Source organism: Caloenas nicobarica, chromosome 11 (genome assembly GCF_036013445.1).
Source record: "Caloenas nicobarica isolate bCalNic1 chromosome 11, bCalNic1.hap1, whole genome shotgun sequence".
NCBI lineage: Eukaryota > Metazoa > Chordata > Aves > Columbiformes > Columbidae > Caloenas > Caloenas nicobarica.
In genome coordinates, this window is record NC_088255.1 from 17,925,748 (window position 1) to 17,946,643 (window position 20,896).

General features: G+C 39.5%; 1 protein-coding gene across 2 annotated transcripts in view; it reads right to left on the bottom strand.

Moving 5' to 3' along the window:
* Window positions 1-246: 246 nt before the first annotated feature.
* The window catches only part of PRKAR2A (protein kinase cAMP-dependent type II regulatory subunit alpha), a 57,681-nt gene continuing 37,031 nt past the window's right edge, over window positions 247-20,896 (bottom strand). Inside the window, exons 3-12 of one of the 2 annotated variants that reach the window (XM_065642778.1) lie at window positions 18,520-18,572; window positions 16,862-16,945; window positions 15,007-15,113; window positions 12,881-13,034; window positions 9,598-9,699; window positions 7,743-7,817; window positions 5,795-5,860; window positions 4,977-5,115; window positions 4,271-4,411; window positions 247-772 (exon numbers count right to left, since the gene is read on the bottom strand). In XM_065642778.1, the coding sequence (XP_065498850.1) occupies window positions 4,278-4,411; window positions 4,977-5,115; window positions 5,795-5,860; window positions 7,743-7,817; window positions 9,598-9,699; window positions 12,881-13,034; window positions 15,007-15,113; window positions 16,862-16,945; window positions 18,520-18,572 (914 nt within the window). In that variant the 3' untranslated portion in view covers window positions 247-772; window positions 4,271-4,277. Of the gene's footprint in view, window positions 773-838; window positions 4,412-4,976; window positions 5,116-5,794; window positions 5,861-7,742; window positions 7,818-9,597; window positions 9,700-12,880; window positions 13,035-15,006; window positions 15,114-16,861; window positions 16,946-18,519; window positions 18,573-20,896 lie in introns of those variants that run through there. The other variant, XM_065642777.1, reaches the window with a different exon arrangement.

The following is a 20,896-nucleotide window of genomic DNA, read 5'->3' on the forward strand; positions in this document are numbered from 1 at the left end:
AATATCTACATAAACGGGTATTTGTAAGATCTTAGTAAAGTTTTATCACCAAGCAGTAAAACTTGGTGATCAAATCACGTATAAATCTCTTTTGGTTATTTCAACAGGGCGAGGGCTGTTTCTCCATGAGGCTCTGGTAACACAAGCAACAGCGACTCAGGCACTCTGAGTAAGTCTGGCTAGCTGTTGTAAAGTCCACTCCTGATGTAAGTGCTGGGGGTTGTGTCAGCTGCACAAGTCAATAAAGAGCACACACAGGATTGTACAGGAAGGCTGGACACAACATGTCAGGTTTTTATTAACCAAAAGTGAAGCTGAACCCCAGAATGGTTTAACTCGTTAAAACCGTATGTTTATATGGCAAGTATTTTTCTTTCATGTTCAACACTATAGTGCAAGAACCAAACTTCGCAGCTGTTCATCCTTTGAGAATCAAGTAGTAAATATACAATGAATTAAAATAAGGGTCCCTCAATGAACCAATTAAAAAAAAACCACATTTAATTCAGAACAGACCAATCTTAAGAACTGTCTTATGAAATTCTCCCAAGTGAACGACTTTTAAAAGCACTTGGAGCCTTGAGGTAGCAACTTTATGCAGAATTTAATTCCCCTCCTGCCCCACAGAGCAGAGGAAAATTAGTAGCACATTATTAGCTCCAGCCAGCAAAGCGGAGTTGAGTGTTCTCCTGTGAGGTTAGTGACTTGCTCTTGCATCTTGAAATAGCAGTGTAGTGCTGCAGACCGCCAGGAGGAAATCCACAAGGAAGGCCTATTGAAATAAAATGTACGGTTTGAAAAAAGTGAAAATAATCAGCAATAACCATAACAACAACAATTAGCTGGAGTGAAAATAACCAAAACGTTTGTATTTTGGCAAGACTAGTTTACAAATACACGTCAAGAACAAGAGTCAGCTTTCAGCCAACAGAAAAGAAAGGAAGTGACATTCAAAGGGGTTTCATTTTTTGCCCTCTGTGCAAAATTGCACTTCGTTTTTAAAGTTTTGTTTTAGAGCTTTAAGTTCTGCACTTTTGTTTCTAAAAAGAGGGCACTTTTGCCCTTTTTTGTTCTTTTACATTGTGAAACGTGTGCTGTGACATTAAACAGAAATACCATATGCCAGGATATTTGACCACTGAAAACTCCTCTCACTGACTTCACAACAATCACAAGCAGGGCATCGCAAACAAGAGACTTTTTTCCTCTAAGTCTCAAAGACACTGTCCTCTTTGCCCACTTTGCTGCTGAGTTCTTTTATTAAAAACTAGATCTCTCTCTGCTGCCAATTTCAGAGACTCCACGGTGGATTTTCTGAACACTGAGTAATACAACAAAACCCCGGGTTTGTTCTGCACAACAACTGCGATCAACAGTCACAGTGAGCAGGGATGAGCTGAGATACGGTCACATGAGCAGATCTTTACAGGCACCTCACTTCACTCCCAGGTCTTGCTGTCACCACTCACATGCTCTTCAACTTTAATCATTGCTGGTGCTCTGACCAGATTCCTGGCAATGCTGAGTACCTTACTACAAGTTTCTCTCGCTGTCTTCATGCTCCAAAATTCTGCAGAACAGGTTGGTTAAAACAGACCAAACTCATCAGGCACATTGAAAATTACGGCTTTTAAAAGGATGACCCTCTACATGGGCTCATCCTCTTTCAGCTCAAGATCAGGTGCCTCCTTGCACCACGGTGACACCGCACAGCTCCTGGCTGCAGGACAGCCTTGCCCAGTCTGTCCTTGCTTCAGGGCCTCTAGAAAGGAAAAACTTGAAAAGCTTGTTCTTGCTCACATGGGAACCCATTTTGATTTTACTTTCTCATCCTTTCCCTTACTTCTAGAAGCCATCAAATCCTCCCCTCCGGGCAGAATTACCTTAAGAATCTAACATCAGCCTCGCCTGTTTTTTTGGTTAAGCTCGAGAACAATTGCCAACGTTTGTGTACGCTGAGGTAAACAGTCCTGTCCTGCAGAGAACCAAGGGCTGTAAGAACCAGAACCAACCTGCCAGGCCCCCCTGGATGAAGGAGATGATGTTCTGCCTGGAGCGACAAGGGCCAGCTGATGGATATTCACAGCAAGTTTCTCTTTAGTTCACGCGACAGTTTAGACAGCACAGAAACTCAGACTGTTCTGGAGACCAGCTTATGTCTGGTTTGCAGGACAGTCATGAGCTGGCTTCAAAAACACTCTTTTCTTGGAGCCCAAAATATCTTAAATTTTTATGTGTTATCAATGCAAGGACCCGATGAGTGTGGGGGTTTTGTTTGTTTATTTTGTTGTGTTGTTTTGGTTTGGTTCTTTTTGTTCATTTGTTTTTGCTTAGGTTTGTTTTATCTGTTTTTTAATTCTGTAATCAAACAACAGCTTTGTCTTTGGTGTTTAAACTTGGAAGCATGAATGAAGTACCTGTTGCTTCTTTGGCTGTAATTTACAACAAAAAACAGCCCAGTAAAGCAAGGGAAATTCACTGTTCTAAATACATGCAGTTAGAACAGCCACTAGACATCACAACCAGGACTTTAATAATATGGAAACACCTAGTCCAGTGGTGTCTGTTACAAATCATTTGCATTATATAAAAATATTACTCCAATTACAGTAACTGGACAACAGCCATTCAAACTTACGAAGTTTCCATCTTACTCATATTGCAGGAACTGGGAGGAGCTCATCCATTTAGGGGGAAAAAAAAGGTCCAGAAATCAACTTAAGAGTTGTAGTTAAGCATCTCATGCCTTAAACATCCACTGTGATAACTAGAAGCAGGAATTCAACATTAGCATCCTTCTATTCTTGCTCACGTGGCCATGAATAAAAAGAGCAGGTTCTGTTATACTAGCACCCACAATTAAAATTTTATAACCCCATAAAACACCAGTAAGTTTTGCATGAGCTGCAGAAGAATGCAAATTCAAAGGGTCACTAGATTGATTACCTACAAATTCAATGCCTTAATATAATTATTCTGTTTATACACAATAAAAATGTCCTTCTAATATGGTCTCATTCTTAATGAGATAATACTCTGATAAAATCTCAGCAGTATGCCAGTTAAGGTCATTAAAGCTATAGAAATAGAATCTACCTAATAAATGCTGCAAATTTAATGGGTATTTTAGATAAACATCAGTAACTTAGTTATCACCTAAACCAAAAAGACTCCTCAAACACACCAGCTGTGTAGTTAGCAAAAACATTTGCCTTACAAAGTCAAATGTTGCCAACTTTTGAAAAGTTGAGCAAATCAACGTGGTATTTGGAAGCATTCAAGCATCTAATGAAGTTAGAATACTGTGTAATGCAACTGTGTAACTGGGGGGAGCTCCTGTAAACAAGTACAGTAGTCTTCAATTACAAAACATTCACCTTTTTAAAAAGCTTTAAAACTGACCCAGTCAACAATAGCGCTCTGGGAAATCTAGCAGTAGAAAGGACCTCTGTGAGCAAAAGAAGGTCATATATTGTGATCTCACCACAATAAAATGTACTCAGTGTCAGGAAAAAGGAGCAAATTTGGGGAGATGACAATTATGATGCCTTCAAGCCATTTAATCTGAACCACTGCACTTTTTTGGACAGCATAGAGTAAAACAATTTTCTTTGTTGCTCAGAAAACACTTGAAATATCATAATGCTCCATTTTCTGCATTTTGTTGCTAAGCAGACTCTCCCATGTCCCCAGCTCAGTTTACTTGGTGAAGAGTGATAGCACCTGCTGCTTTCAGCAGGTGGAAGAAAACTTCAGTGCCACCTTACTAATTGGCTCCACTGATATCTGAAATTCAAACCCAGATGCTACAATTAAAAGCAAATTTGACACTGTGAAAGGAAAGCATCAGATGAAGGTAATAAGCCCATAAAAGGCTCATATTCCACAGGTTGCCTTTGCAGAACAGGCAGCCTCCCACTACAGAATCTGATCTGAAAATGTATCCCAACAGTAACACCAGAAGGAAGGAGGCTTCTGTATCTTGCACACTTTGGGTTTCACGTCAGGCACTTGAACTGTTGGACAGATGCCATTCTGAATGAAGTAAGTGAACATAGGGTTAGAATCATCTTTAATCTAGGTCTAATAATGAAGTATCAGCAGCAAAGTGGAGGCAGGGAGTGAGCAATCCATCTGTGCTGAGACTTGTTCATGATTTCTAAAATGCCCAAGAAGACAGCAGCAGGAACTGTTCCATAGTGCCCATTTTCCTTGTGGGTTGTGTTGCCGATAGGTTTTTCTGTGTCGAACTAAGAAGGCATTGAAGTACCCTGTGCCTAATTCCCTGGATCCAACAGGTCCATGCTAGAACCAAACATTGCCACCAGCTGCTCCTCATAATGTGTTATGTTCCTCTTCATGATGTCCATGCACGGTCCAAGCAACCTCTCAAACGCTTGCACATCCATGACTGCAAAGGAACAGAAGTGAAAACAAGATTGTTTGGAATGATTACGTGCATTACCTTGCTTATTGTCTTTGCTGCTCCAAACTAGAGTGTAATAAGCTTATTGTTCTAACTAAGTGCATCATCTTTTTCTTGCAATACCTTGAAATAGACAGTAAAATAAGTGTACTCTTCTTGGTGTATGTGTCCTCCCTTTTGACACCCTCAATTGGCAAAACAACACCTGACCTCAAGGACAAATACAGAAGGCAAATACAGACCATGCTGGCAGTAAAGGATCATCTAAAAGCTGTGTGTGACAAACAAGCTGTAGACAAGAAGCTGATGCTACCTACCCCTTCGAAGAGTACAGGTCATACAAGCAGAAAAAAAACAGAATCTGCTGGAAGCAAGAAGATTCTCAAACTTCAACACGGATATCTGCTCCAGGCCATGCTGTGAGCTTCTCCTGTCTGACCACCAGCTACCAAAAGGCTGCTACGTTTGGAACAGCTGCTCACTCAGGCATGGTCCACAAAACAAGCAAAGACCAGAAAAGGGGAGCAAGAAACACATGACATCTGCTTACCTAAACATTTGACCTCCCCAACGGCATAAGCAGAAGCCGCTCTGGGTTTGTTGGTAACAAGTGCGAGCTCTCCAAAATACTGCCCTCTGTGACAGCGGGCGATCTCCACTTCCTGGTTAGCTTCTCTACTCGTCTTAGTCTGTCAAACAGTACAATTATTTGCATACACTTCTGTCTTTGTACAACGCTGCAATTAGTCCCAGATATCTTAGAGATGTGCAGCAGCTCACTGGTTTAGGGTTTTTAAACCAGCAAGTCCCAAGTCATGCTCTGTACTGTAGAACAGCTGAACAGCACGTTCAATTAGAAGTTTGATAAGAAAAGTGTATGCCAGCCCATAAGTTTTGAGATGGGCAGGTATTTACTGTTACCGTTTTGGGAACTGCTATTACATTAGCCTAACGCAGCTTTTATCATGCACAACATGTTGTTCCCTAAGGCTGCTCAGAGTGTACAGATCTGTTCAAATGCCAATCTCTAGTATGTCCCTAGAGAAAATACAGCCCAGGTTTTGTAAGTTGCATTTTTCTATAATCCTAGGAGAAAATTTTCATCTCAACCTTTAAGGCCAGGGACAGTATATCACGTCAGTTTGCAGAGGAGCAAATACAAGCAAAAGACTTTCCAAGTTTAGTAAAGTGACTTCTGGCCACTTCAGAACAGGTATGGGGATTTACAGCCAGCATTACATGTGTAACGATGATAAATATCACAAAATAATATCTTAATGTAAGTCAGGGTAGGCTTTTTTGCATGACTTGTATTCATCGATCAAATCAGGGATTGACCTAAAGCATAATCACCCAATTCGAACTCACCTTGCTTTTAATCAAGATTTTTACTTCCCCAGATTCTACAATGTAAAAACAATCTGCTTTATCGCCCTGTAAAGACAAAAAGGTAAAACAAAAGATTTTTTAGTTTACTGTAAAAGTACGTGTAAATGGCATGACAACCTCCAGAGGTCTCTGCAAACCTCAACCAGCCTGTGATTCTGTGAGAGTTTCTAAAACCTTTTTCACATCTCTCTAAGCTGCATCAGGTTGCAGACCTTCAACAGATCCTAGTTTACATCTGCTTCGGCACGACTTCATATTTTGAAAGTTTTAGCTGTGACGGAGAGAACTTTTCCCTTTCTATACCAACCCCTGGGAGCTTGGTATAGGACTGGAAGTCAGAATGGAGAGCCAGCATGTGCCTCCTGCCAGGAATTAGAAGCAAAGCAACTAAAAGCTTCATGGAGACAGGGGCTGGATAAGGAACAAGGGCAAGGAGACCATGAATGTGATGGGAAGGATGGAGAGAGATGGTTACAACTTTAGTACGAAGCATGGACTGCAAGCAGGTGATGCAAGATTTAACATGGAGTTACAGAATAAATTAGGCCCTTAGGTAAACTTCGCAGGGATCATCATAAACCACTCAGCACAAAGCTTTTCATTCACTGTTGCCACCTCTCACAACATGAACTAATACACTCCGCACACTTCTGACAGAGTACTTAGTTTTTTAAAAGAATGAAAATAAACTGAGTAGGAGACATTCTTGTGACACCGACAAGCACTAACAGTTGAAGTGCTTCAAAGCATACTGCTCTTAACTGAAGAGGCAAATTCCAGAAATCTAACTGAAACGTAAAATTATCCACAGCAGAAAAGGGGTTCATGGTATCGATGTAACTGCTGTAATGTAAGAGCTATCACATCTTTTCCAAGCATAGTGTTTCATCATCTTTAGCAGTGTATTACCATCACCCAAGACCTATCCAGATTATTAATCCTCCTTTTAAAGGTAATTATATCCTTGTCTTTAATTTAGTTCTTAGAAAAGATTAAAACCTACTGTGTAATTGGATCACTGGTTACGTAGGTTCCCAGTTTTGAGACTGATTTATAAGCTTTGATTTTGTTGACAGTTCAGTTTTCTCAGGGTCTGAAGCAAAAAGATTTTCAACTTAAAAAATTGAGGGTATTTTTGGAGGGAAGTAATTTGGCAGTATTTGGTTATAGCCCACTAAGTTTTCCTGCATTCAGACTTATCTGACATTCGATGTAATTAATTATTCAAGACATTATCAAGAAGTCATATTCTGCTTATAAAACACGACAACAATTGTGATCAAAAGCCTGCAATTTCAGGTAAGCCAAGGAGAAAATATATACCAACAAGCAAAGGCTGTCGATTGAAGCCAGACTATTCCACTACTGAAACAGTCTTTTTAAGAGCATCAGGAAAAACAGTGGGTTTAATAACCCTGATAATTTCTTAGAATAGTTAACTGAATTAGGTCCAACTAGTGTAATATTCCAAATGACTTCATTTAGTTTCATCCCAATCATGCTCCTGTTGTTTGGTTTTGTCGTTTAGTCAGACCTAGGAATTAGAGATGCCTTTACTGCATGCTTGTGACTCCTTGTTTCATCTCGTTGTAGGTGCCAATGAAAAGTCTAGCTGGGGGCTGTCATGGAAAATTGCACAGAGACATTTAATTTCAGCTTCTTAAGGCATACGCCTCTTGAAACCTTGCGAAGACCATTTATAAAAAACAATGAGAAGAAAAACCCAGAAGCTAAAGCAACAGAATAAACTGGTAGCAAAAGACATACTGGCTGTTCCCCAAACATCCAAGAAGTGATTAAATAAATCAGAAGTATTAAAAGAATACGCAATGCCAAGTTGGTCCAAGTAATAGGATTCTATAAGTCAATTCCAAACAGGAAAAAAAGAGGCAGAGAGAGGAGAATGAGAAATTTAGACTTCAAGTACCTGAGAAATTATACGCTCCCCATCATGATACACTTTCTCCCCTATAACATCCACTATCTTCATTCGCTCTGATGCCTGGAACAAAGAGGAAAATTAGACATAATCATCTACTGTAGTACACCTCTTGTAAACTCTGCAGCCCTGAAATGAAAGTCACTAGACACACAAACACAGTATCTGGGTCCTGAAAAATAGAGCCCCTACAACACCACCGTCGTACTGCACCACAGCTTTCAAGACTACAGTAATCCATAGGGAAAGGAAATTGTCTAGTGTCCCATCCATGCACTTTTCTTACCCCTGAAGTTAACAAATAACTGATTTGGCTGATTTAGAGCAAACAAACAATCAAAAAACCCCCACCAAACCACCACTACTTCCTCTAAGATTCTGTTGAAATTTGAAGAACACACTAAGAAAAATGTCATAAACTTCTAAAGAACAAACTTCAATGAGAAACACCAGCAACACGTTTTCAAAGTATTTTAATCACTGTCTACTTGAATTTGTGGGGTGTTTTTTGCTTCCCAAAACTCATTCCTAGCATGAGAAGGGGATACGGAAAGGCTCCTGGCTCTAAATTGTTAGCAGGCACTACAACAGGATGCCCAGCAAGGGCAGGAGGTTCATCTGACATGCAATGAAACACGCCTGAGTCTACAAGAACAGGGAGGGAGAAACAACAGTTAAATTTATCTTCAATATTTCCCACTGCTTATCTAGAATACCACGAAAGTTTTATTGGTTCAGAGCAGTGTAAAAAACACGCTGAGAAAGGAAGAAAATCCTACAGTTAAAATGAATATCTCAACAGATGATTCAGTTGTAATCCATTCCTTCCACAAATGCACCTCAATTTAGCCCGTGTTTGAGAAACTTAATTCTGATCCACACATGATTCAGCTGCAGCGTGTCATGCAAAAAGCCATCCAGTGCTAATGAGTTATTTTTCTATATCTTTACATACTTATGAGTCATTTCTGTGCTCAAAAAAGTCACATTGATGAAACTAGTTTAAGCCAGGCACCGAGGGAGAAGGTGTTGTGCAATTTACACAGCTACCAACACAGGTGCAAAAGAGTATGTATTAGAGGGTGCTATTCACACCTAATGATATTTTGCAATTTTGTAATCTCCTCGCCAAGGATTAAAAGCTCTTCTCAAATCGTAAAATTAATGCTGAAAAATATTCTTATGATGAGATAACAAAGAAAAGATCAGTTATGCTGTAAGGCAAAGACAGACACGTACTAACTTCGAAGCACTTTGGTATGGCTCCAAAAGCCCTCTGAAGAACAGCTCAGAATTTCTGATTTACACGTTGTTCCTAAAGCCACGCACCACACACATTGTGACATCTGCCTGCTCATTTTGTCTACAGGTAGAGCAGTGCTTCCTTTTAGCCTATTCTTAGTTTACCTCCTGAATATCAGTTAAGGTTAAAGCAAGACCTACTACTGCCACGTCTTTGTCTCAAATTTACCCCCATGATTGTACCATTACTTCAATATCACACTCTCAAAGGGAACCACAGCCCTACGTTCCAATTTTCACTTTAATACCTGGCCTCTCTAACATATTTAGAGATGGTTTTTGTTTTGTGGTGTTTCGTGATTTTTTTAAAAATCTTTACACAGACTTGAGATAAAAATCAGCAAGTCGCTGTGAGCAAAAGATATGAAAAAAACAGTGTACAGCTTCAACAATGCAAATTAATTTGTACAGTAAACGTGATACCAAAGCAGCTCTTAAAATTTAGATCTAAGCAAAAATGACACAGATTTCTGATACAGCACAAACACTGTGGAGCTAATGCTAATGCAAGAATTTGATGCAAATGTCTGAGAGGCTTTACCTCCAAGGATTTGAGAAGGGGCACAGACTCAATAAATAATTCATATGTCTTTCTCTTCTTTGCGTTGTTCTTCAATATAATTCTTCTGAATGTCACCCGATCCTGCAAGAAACAGCACAGAGAAATATGTTATTCCTCTTGACTAAAATGCTCCCTGTTTAAAGAACTGACAAACCCGGACCAGGATTTGCAACAAACATTGGGTTTGACACACAAACTGTTAAAATGATGCCATATCCATCACAATGGTGATCCTAACAGCTCTTGTGAGAGTACTTGCTGCAGTAACAAATTGAAAAACAGAGAGCTGTAAGAGCTGGTCCTCCTCAGATAAGCATTTAAGAATTGCATTTTTATTCTATCTTGTACTGGTTTGCAGGGTTGAGTTTTGGAGCTTTGTTCGGCTGTTTGTTACTTTATCTTCCATGCTTCCACATACAATGGAGAAGTTATGCTCTTCTTGCAGAAGCCACAGGAAACTGGCATTTCCAACACTTTTTTGTTAAGGCAACTGCAGAATTAAGTCTGAATTGGATTCTTCTGTACTTGAGTCACAGATTTCAAAAGTAAGTTGGAGATTTATAATGGTCTCAAATAGACCAGGAACAGAATATCAAACAGCAACAGGCTCGATTCACTCCTCCGCCTCTCAGAATCCAAGGCAGCTTTTTGCATCGACTGCTTCCTAACCGCCAGCTGTCCGCGTGTACCAGACGCACCTTCCTGATGGAAAAAGTGTTTGGTTTGGTTTTGAAGCGCAAATATTGAGCAAGATTCCCACCCACCCCCTGCTATCCCTCCTGCTCTGGCACGTTCCCCAGGCAGCAGCCGGTGCCGTGCGGGCTCCACAGCCGCTGGGCGGCACTGCCTGCCCGAGGGAATGGAACGGGAGCTCCCGGCAACCGCGGCTCCGGTGCCGGTACCTGCACCAGCAGACATCTTCGAGAGGTTACTGCCAGGGGTCTGAACGAAACGCTTTTTATTTCCATGGGGAAAAGAGCAGGCTCAACTACTGCAAACACCACTGAGAATGGCCACAAGAGCTGAAACTAAAGGGCAGGTCCAGGCTAAGCAGACGGGCACTTGCCCACCAGGATTTGAGTTTGTGTTTGCATTATCATAATGCCCATGGTCCCTGTTAGAATCAGCGCTGATTTATGAACAGAGTGAGAGTTGCAGAGTTTACCTTACACAACATGAAGCTGCAAGTGAAAAAATCAAAAACAAACATCAGAGGAATGTTTGGTTAGGAAAATGGTAAAAACAAAACAACTACCACCCAAAACCAAACCACAACCACCAAAAAAACCCACCACACTTTTTAAGTTTATCTATTAAAAAAATAGCAGAAACATCCAAAGTCCTGAGAGCCATTCCTCTGGATTGCATTTTCTGAAAACATCAACTGCTACCTTAGTGGCAACATTCTGAAGAGGTATTTAAGAGTTTTATGGGATGCAGGCTGCACATACTTGTAAGTTGAAACAATGACTGATACAGGTGACATTAGTGGAATATAAAACTTGGAAGGAGGTGAAAGATGAAGGGAAGAACGGTATTACTGTTATCCAAAGGAGAACAGGAGATGATAAAGAATGAGGGACTGTTTTATTTTTATTTTTCAAAGAAATTCTTCAGTGGTAGAAGTCTCTTCAAACGTACATGTTTGGAGAAGCAGAAAGGTGCAGAAACTGTCAGAAGAATCGCAAAAGCATAAAAAAATCATAAGTCATTTGTTTGAGAGTATCAGTGAGGAAGGAGAAGCAGCAGTATTTGAACAAAAAAGGCAGAGCAGTGAAGGAATTGTGCGTGATGGAGAGATTTTCCCCAGACATGTTCAGTAGCAAAGGCTGAGGATGCTTCTCTGCTCCAGAAGAGACCCAAGTGTGATTACTGCTTTTGTGGGCCTAAGTCTGCAGTGCAGCAGTAGTAATCCACAACTCCTAAATGGCAGATAGCCCATAAGCTTTAGCAATTACTTCGGCAGACTAATAAAAATATGTTTAAATCACATCAGGCACAAAATAGTGCTATACAACATGGCAACAACAGAATGACTAGAAGAAATAACTGAAGTTTTAGGCAGAAAAAAGCAGCCTTAGTTAATAAAATATCCACAGGACACATGAATGGCAACGTCCCCCTTCAACTACACCTTGTTAATTAAGTGAATGTAATAATAGGTGAAAAAAAATTAACCCAGTTTTTGCAGTTATTTCAAAGGCAAACGGGAACAAAGAATCATCTTCTCATTTTCTTCCTTTTATGAATGAGCTCAGTTTGTAGGCAGCTGCTTTATTCTGTCTTGTTCAAGAAATAAGATTCTGACATGACTCCCTGGTTGATTTTACCAAAATCTTCTCTTTCAGCTCACAAAGGGAAGTCAGATCTCTCAGCAAGCGCTGCAACTGCACAAGCACAGGGTGTGTAGCAGCTTATCAGTCCCATAATCAAGGTCACAACACATAGTCAACCCCCAGCGATAGTTGCCGAGGAGCCCGTGCACACGGAGCATACAACACTTCTGGCTTCAGAGGCGTCAATCGCACAATCCACTTATTATGTGAGCCCTCACAGATGAATAAGAGAGCACTGGGAAAATAACCCTATCCAAATAGTAGAGAGAAAAGAACTAAAAAAGGAAACTAATGTCTGCGGCTTCACGTTCAACACCGCTGGGCTAAAGAAAAAGCAACGCTGTCGTTTAGCTTGGTATCTCATAGGTCATGCTGACCTGAGAACCTCTTCCAGAGTAACACAAAGGGACCAGAAACATCGTGACAGTTTATTTTGAAGGTAAACAAAGCTCTAGGCAGTTTTCCTAGCTCTTCCAATTACTGACATCCTCAAGAAGAAATGTAACACCTTCCCATTCCCCTTAAAGCAGACAAAATGGTAGGAAGGTGAGTTGAAAATAAAAGAATGTCATTTAGATACTGTTCCCCCCTTCCACAAAATATGTGCATTAATGCCTCCATTGTCCTCTGCAGAATGAAAACAAAACCAGGTGGGTTTTTTTTTTTCCCCCTAACAAAAGCCACGATTACAGCAAATGCAAAATAATAAAGGGACAGATAAAACTAGCGATACAGTTTTTACAGACAAGTTGTTCTAGAAAGGTGGCCAAAAAAATTTGCACAATGGATCTCCTATGCCAGGAGGTGAGAGAACAGATCATGATAAAATAGCTATTTAGCACAATGAGTCATACCAAGAGAAGCACAGGACACGGTGAGTTAGTGTTTAAAATATTATGCAGGTGAGAGCAATTTCCTTTGCTTACCAGTCCCCAAAGGGCTCCTTCCGTCACAGCAACAATGGTGGCAGCTCTAGGAGTGTTGTACATCAACGCCAGCTCCCCAAAACTGCCGTGATTGTCATAGCGGCCCACACAGCGCGACTGGTTGTCTTTTGCTACAATAATATCATACAGTCCCCTGGAAAACAATGGAATATATGCTTTTTGTTAGACAACATTTCAGTACAGATCATAAAAATAGCGATTTGCTGTTATACAAATAGTGCTCTTATTGCTGGGTGAGATGGAACGTGCTTTATTGAAGATGCAGGTAGAAGTCCAGTGAGTCAAAGCTAAAGACACAAATCTAGATCAAAATGCACAACAGCCACTGCACATGAAGAAACAGGCTGTGCACTGAAACGTAGCCCTTTTAAAAGCTAAACGAGTGTTTGTAACATCCTCAGGACTGTGTTATGCTTGAGGCTTTAAAAAAATAATTTTAAAATATACCTTGACTAGACTTGATTAATTCTCGGCTATGGCACCAGAGATCATTCACGTACTAGTTACTGGCCTAAGAGACTTTACAAAACATGTCACACCCTGGAGAAAAACAGGTAAGGAACACCTTCCTGGCCTAAAGCAGCTGAACACACACCTAATTACATACAGTTTTCCCCAGAAGTTTAGATCTTTGTCAGAAGGAACAGTATTACCTCCCAGAACATCATTAGCACGCAATACAAAGAAGAATCAACAGCAATGGCAGTAGAAATTAGGAATCACTGCTCTGCATACATCTCATCTTTGCAGAGCTGGTGGCTCTGGCTCCCCTGAGCTCTGATCTGCACCTCAGTCTTATCCATGACAGTCTGGTCTCCCCAGTGAGCATGGCAAGAGAAGGAACCTGTCCTTTCCAGCCAAAGACACAGGACTGGGCTGAGGCAGATAAACAAGTGTAGAAATGGAGCACTGGTTTAAAATGGGGTGGTATCATAGAGGACAGGGGAACAGGTATAGGGTCAGAATATATTTGACATAGCCTTATGTTCTGTAATTCCACTAACCAGAAAGGGGAATGTCCTTAAAATGAACAAGGATCACTTAAAATGAACAATTTCTAACCCAGAAATTCTTAGGCAAATTCCATAAACACAGCAGAAACGACAATTCAAAAGGCAACACATGGTCTTGAAGAACTGCTCTGAAAGCATTTAATACAGTATTAATGGTGCCATTATTTCAATGATAAGCGAGATATCAGTACATCACAAAACATATTTTCCTAAGATTGTGTTCCAACATTCATAATTCATCACTAATATTCTGTTTAATACTACAGGCTTTACAGGAGGAAATAAATCCGTGTCCTTAACTCTTCTATAAATTCAGTGATTAAAAGTAACATTAGCCAGAATTTCTTCCAAAATGGTAAAAGATACTCAAAATGTGCATGTGCACACATATCTATTATACGCCTGTTGCACATATACATGATCTACAAAATTATCATGCGAATTTGCTTGATGCAAGAAATTGCAAAATGGCACCTTAAACTCCACAAATACAAGTCACACGACCAACAGAAGCAAAGTAACCACAAGTCCCTCTAAAGTCAGTGATCAAAGCTAACTGGACAAAGTCCAAGTTGTTCCATGGTAGCCACTACCATGGATTTTTATTTCCTGTACTCTCCTGCCTCAAAATATTCTCCTAGCCCTTCCCTTGCCGTATGGTTTCTACTGCTGCTTTTCTCCCTCCTTTCTTCAGAAAACACACATCCTGGTCTAGATACAACATGTAATACGGCTGGTTTTAAGCTATGCACATGCTGATGGGCACAAAACCTGAACTGGACAAATACCAGGCAAGCTTATACTGCAGCCCTTCCCTCAGACAAAGTGGTAGTTGAGTTTTTATGCAGTCACACAGAATGTCTTAAAACCCAGCAGGTTTGAAATGCCTGCCTCTGTCAAAACTGATTGCCCCTGGGCACATGATCCAGAAGTCAATGGAGGCCTAAAGGGGGAAATGGAAAGATCAAAGGAAGAGGCAATAACTGCAAAAAGGAAGTTTCCTTCAGAAACTGTCCTGCAGTAAGCATTCCCTTCCAGGTCAAAGAAACTGAAAAGAAACATACTCTACATTTTGAAGGCACAGCTGCTTACCGCTCGATGACATAGAAGTTGTCTCCGTCATCCCCTTGGTCAATCACATGTTCCTGAGGTTTCACCTTCCTCTCAAACATGGCATCAAGGACCTGAGACAGCTGCTCCTATAAAATGGACAGAATGAAGAAAATAAAAATAATTTTTTTTAAAAAAAAGAAAATTCTCAGAAAATACACCTAAGCATTATTGCTGGACAAGAGTGAGTTAATTTTATCTGAAGAGTGAAGTGCAACATGCACTGCATTATTTTTACTGTGTGCGAATACAAGTAATACTGATATTAAATGTTGATTTCCACTAGCATCTCACTTGTTTCCAGCTTATTAATATAAGTTCAATAATGCACACAAACACAGATACTTTCATTACAGAAGAGCTACAATCTCAAACTTATGTCCAAATGGTTTAACCCATGCACACCATTTCAGTTCCAAAGCACAGGTTTACAGCGAGCTCCCGCCTGGGATAATCCAACACAGCTTCACTGCAATGGATACATATTGATTTATGTCAAGAGCACATATATTTAATTATATGTATGTATGTCTAGAAACTGCACCACAGTTTATTAGTAACTTATTTGTACTGTCATCATCTAAGAGCCCCAGTCATGATCAGGACTGTACTGAACAAGACTCCATACAAACAGAGTTATTTCCTTAGACAGTCTCTGGCTTGGAGAACCTGGAATTCCGGCACAAGATGAGATCAAACCAGTACAGATGGGGAGCACACACAGAAAATGGGATAACACTGGTCTGCACAGCAGACCCAAGCTAGGTTTGTCTGATGGGCCGTGACTAAACTGGTTTTGTAGGCAGCACAGCCAGGGAGGCCGTGAAAGCCAGGAGAGAAGATGCCGCAGTAACGCTTGGCCTCGATGCTGAGCTGCTTTACCATCTTTGTTATTCCAAAGTCCATTAACAATAGACTTTCACTGCATTTTCAATGACCATATGTTCAAAGTTGAAGACACAGATCCCAGCTGAGTTTCTCAAAATATGCTGCATGAATACGCCAGCTAGTCTTTATGCTGCTAGATACACTCGAAATATTTACTGCACTCCTTAAGCTGGGAATAATCATTGCAGCATCTGTAGGCACCACTATATTGAAAATATTGCCTATCTTTTCACTGGAATCCTATTTTCTTGTCTTTAATAACTCTCCTGATAGTTAAACTAAAAATCATTGTACGAAAGCCATTTATTTTAACCATGTATTTCACAGCATGCATTGAAGTAACAGTTGTCAGAAAACAAGAAATGCAGATTTTAAAAAGCTTTTTAAAAATGCTGTAACTCAATAATGCTTTGTTTGGAGGATAAACGGGCAAAAAACTTATCATTTTAAGTAAACAAAACACTGAGCTCTTCTGTCAATAAAAGGACAAGCTTTGTCAGATTTCTGAACTGTAAAAAACCCTCTTGGTTTAAATATGGTTACTGAGCATGTTCACGGGCCTTGCTGGTAAAGATAACAGTCATTGCTCTTACCCAGTAGAAAATCCAGTTTTACCTAGGATTCTAGAAACCTAGGGAAAAAAAAATGAGGTGCAATGGTACACAATAGCAAATACTGAAAAATGAGCAAAAGGATTAAAAAAAAAAAAAACAGGAAAAAAATTTGCAGAGAGAGGGATTTGACTGTCCTGGTAACTGACAATTTGAGGTGTGTGTTTATATTGTTCATTGATTGTTGATCTCAAAACACATGTCCCAGTCCAGCCTGCATATAATTAATAATTCATGAACTACCACAGTGCAAACAAGTGTCCGGACTGTTAGATCAAGCTATTGTCTGTACCTACAAAGCACCAACTCCAGTTAAGATTTCCTTAAAATAGTATTACCTGATCGAGGTTTTTGAAAAGCAGGATATCTTTACACGCTTCCTGCAGCCTGCAGCGCTGTTCGTCAGTTTTGGGGTGAACTACCTTTAAAACAAAGTAAAACAAAACTGCCATGACAACAAAGAAACGTGATTACAGACTGAACCTTCAGAGTGAAAAAGCAGAAGACAATTTAAGAGCGTCAAAGTATACGGTTCTTTTTTGTTGTTTGCATAAAGAGTATTTATATATAAACATACAACGCAAGACAGAACGAAAGAGACGTAAGAAATACATTAGGGTGACAATTAACGCATGCAAAATAAGAGTCAAGAAAGACAAAGATGCCTTTTCCTTCTCCTTCCTTTATAATGCAGCCACAGATACAGTCAAGGCTTGAACATTTCTAACAGAGGAAAGAGTCGAGTTTTTTTAAGCTCTGGGTATATTAGTCCTATTAGATCTACTGTTGACATACGGGTAGTTTATGAGATTTATGATACACACGTATTTCAGCCCATCTAATAACAGATGTTATCTAAGAAGTGTATTTTTTTCAAAGTTACTTAAATCAAGTTTTGCTGTCTGAGAGATTTTCTTTTTGTTCTTTCCAATTATAAACATTTCATCAGCTTAAAGCAACCAACACTCACTGTGTCATAAAAATGTTTATTTAAGTGCTTGTTGGGGGATAATTATGAAAACATATCTAAAAAATATTAATTACCTCATACTTACCATATTAACTATATTTCTGGAATAACAAGAATTCCAAACAACAGTTACATTAGTAGGCATTTCTAAAAGCTCATTGTCCAAAGTTGAGCAGATCTCAGATCCTTGTTTTAAAAAAAAAAATCAAATATTGAATCAGCAGCCAGTAAAATTAAGAATTTTGATGGAATAAATGTACCCAGGTTTACAAACATCTGGATGATCAGACACATTCAGAGTGTTTTTTTCTTTTTAATAGCATCTTATTTATGAAGTATCTTCTTTTGAAAGAGAAATCAGATTAGACTTAGATTTTCATTGCAGAAATGTAAGCACCCTTGAGATGGAATCTGGAAATGGAACACCAGAAATTTAGAGAGAAAACACCGACCCTCACCAGCCAGGCTACAGGATTTGCTCACATAGAAGCATCTCTAAAGAAAAACAATTACAGTATTTGGACTTGCATTTCCTAGAAATTCCCACTTTTCAAGAACAATAGAACAACAGGTGGCTACAGTCTCAAAATATTTGAACAAATTATTTCTCCTACCCAGGCAGAACACTTTGACAAGAAAGGCAGTAAAAAGCATCTGAGGAATTTTAAGCAACCACGAAGAAACAGCTGTGGTAAAGCTTAACTAATTATTCACAACAGCATCAATGCTCCAGGAATTGCCTCAACAAGCCTTTAAGATAATTGAGGATGGAAAATATCCGAAATTTTAAAGATGGTAGACTTAAGTGCAATTCTCAAGTCCTTTGAAGTAAACTCATATTAAAGCTATAGTGACTAAAAAAGCGCGCGAGGCAAAGCGGCCCTAAATTTCAGAGCAATGTCACTTTGTCAATGTCAGCGTATCACAGCCTCTCAGAACAAACACGCACGTGGAAAGGAAAAGGTGACGTACAGACATCTGCCTGTCACACTGCAGAGAAGCCTGACGCAATTCACTCGTTCTTACCCTTTGCTCCGTGTCTTCCTCCTCTTCATCGGGGTTGAAAGCCTCGGCACAAACTTGGAAGACAAAGAGAGAAGAAATTACTAAAAAGAAGCAATCACATGCGAACATCCAACAGATCAAGTTTAAATTCCTCTCTTCTATATTTTATTTTCCTACAGGAAAAACAAAATCGCTTCTGTTTTTATGTTGTTATAGTGCCAGAAGCTTAAATCCTATCTATTCTCTGAACAGGCACAGCATGGCTGTTCTCAAACTCTCATGTACAAAGTCTGTAACTTCCAACAGAAAATAACCTTGCCTGGCGACTACTCCAAAGCACACACACAGATTACCTTTGATTTCTTATCAAAGCATAACAATCTCCATTCAGATTTACAAACATCTTCTCTGAAATGCAGTGGAAAAATACTGCAGCTCATTGGTTTGTTCTTTGCAGTGCAATGTATGTAGCAAAACACGCTGAATAAAAAAAGTACAAGGAGGCATGTGGCACTCACTCCACCTCACATCAGATTTGCAAATGAGTGTCTATATTTTGGGGTTCCTTCAATATAGAGAAATCACGTTTACACAGAAATTAACTTGGGAAATGAACAATCAGCTTGACCACAGTATATTCTATGCCAAAAAATGTTTACTTCCCTCCTCCATATGCTCCTGTATCTTAATACATTTGAATCAAATGAATGTCAAGTTGAAATATAAAAACAACTTAAAAAAATACAGAAAGGGTTGGTTTGTTTGGTTTTTTTAAGTATGAGAACATCTATCGAAACCATACAGTGTAGTGATAGGAACAAGGCTCTGTCAGACATGTCATTATAAGCACAGGATCAATTGTATGAGAGGCAGCAATAATGGTGAGCTTCGAAAATTTCGTTACCCAGATTTACATTAAACATAGACACCTTTGGCTGCCAAAAGCCTACATCTCTAGCTCAGATTTTCTTATTAATTTGTAGACATTTGCAGTTCTTACATGTCAAAGAGACTCCTACATTCCAACTAGCTGTACAGATAGAGAAAGTGGGAGTCAGTCCTGTTTTCATCTAGTTCTGCTCCCATTTTAATAAGGGTGGTCTTCTTCCTGAGGGTATACGCGACTTGTAAAATTTTACAAGGCAACACAGACAAGCATTTTTCTTTGTACTTTATCCAGCAACCTGACAATACTGAAGACTTGGCAGAATGCCCAGAAGCTCACTGCAATGACATCTAACCACTGAAAGGACTTGGAAAGTATAAATAAAAATAAGCAGATTTAAAAAAAAAAAATCTAGAAGGCCTAGCATTCAGCAGCTTGCAAATAATTTGAAAATGCATACAGGACTATTGACCTTGTCATCATGCTTTCAAAATTGCTATAAAAATGCACGAGTCCAGCATAATTTGCTAGGAGAGACTTGTATATTTTTTTCTGCCTAAAAGGTACACGTCTTTCCTAGCAAATTAGATTTTAATTCATTTTTTTCCTGAAGAGGTTGAAGAGACTGGAACACAACACAAGCATTCCACCTAACAAACCACAATGTAAAAACCCAGCCATGTAATCATTAGGCATTAAAAAGTAGCTATTGCTCATACAATAAACCCAGTGTCGCGCTGCCTCTTCTGCTTTGCACCATTCAACAATATAGAAACGGTACATTAACAGTGTTCCTACAACGAACACATGCTTTTTGTTTAACAGAGCGGTCCGCCCACACTCAGGGCAGATCCTTCCCAAAGGATAAACATTCTTCCCCAGCTGAAGAAGCAGCCCAGCCCACCACAGTCCAACCACGTCTGTATTGTGGGAAGGCAGATGCCTAAAACGCTGCAGAACTGGGGCTGACAGGCAAAGTTCCACTTAATATGCAATACAAAGGCACTAACAAAGACAACACGATTAGCAGTTCGGTGTGAAAACTTTCCTCCTCCTTCCATTTTACAGTAAGGATCAAAGTCTATTGTAGAAGCTTTGGATTTTCTAATAAGGAACATTTTCTTAAAAGAAAAGCTCCTTGGTTTAGACAGTATGGCTGAAACTGGAAATTAAAAGTATCTTTATTATTTACAACCAGTAACTAGAACTCAATTCTTTACTACACACTATAGTATGTACTATAAATGCAGTTACGTATGTTTCTGACAATACCTGGCACACAAGCACATTCAAGCTCTGTATCTATGAATTCAAAGATCACCATATTTCATTATATCATCCTACCATTCAAATTCTCAATATTAAGCTGCAAATTAGATTTTGTTCCCACTTCCACTGTAGGGAAGCTATTGCTAAGAACATGCTTTGGAACTGAGGAAATTCTCTTCCAAGATTCCCTCAGGAAAAGAAGTTTCATTACCACAGGTAAGGTGATAGTACTAGAGCAAAACT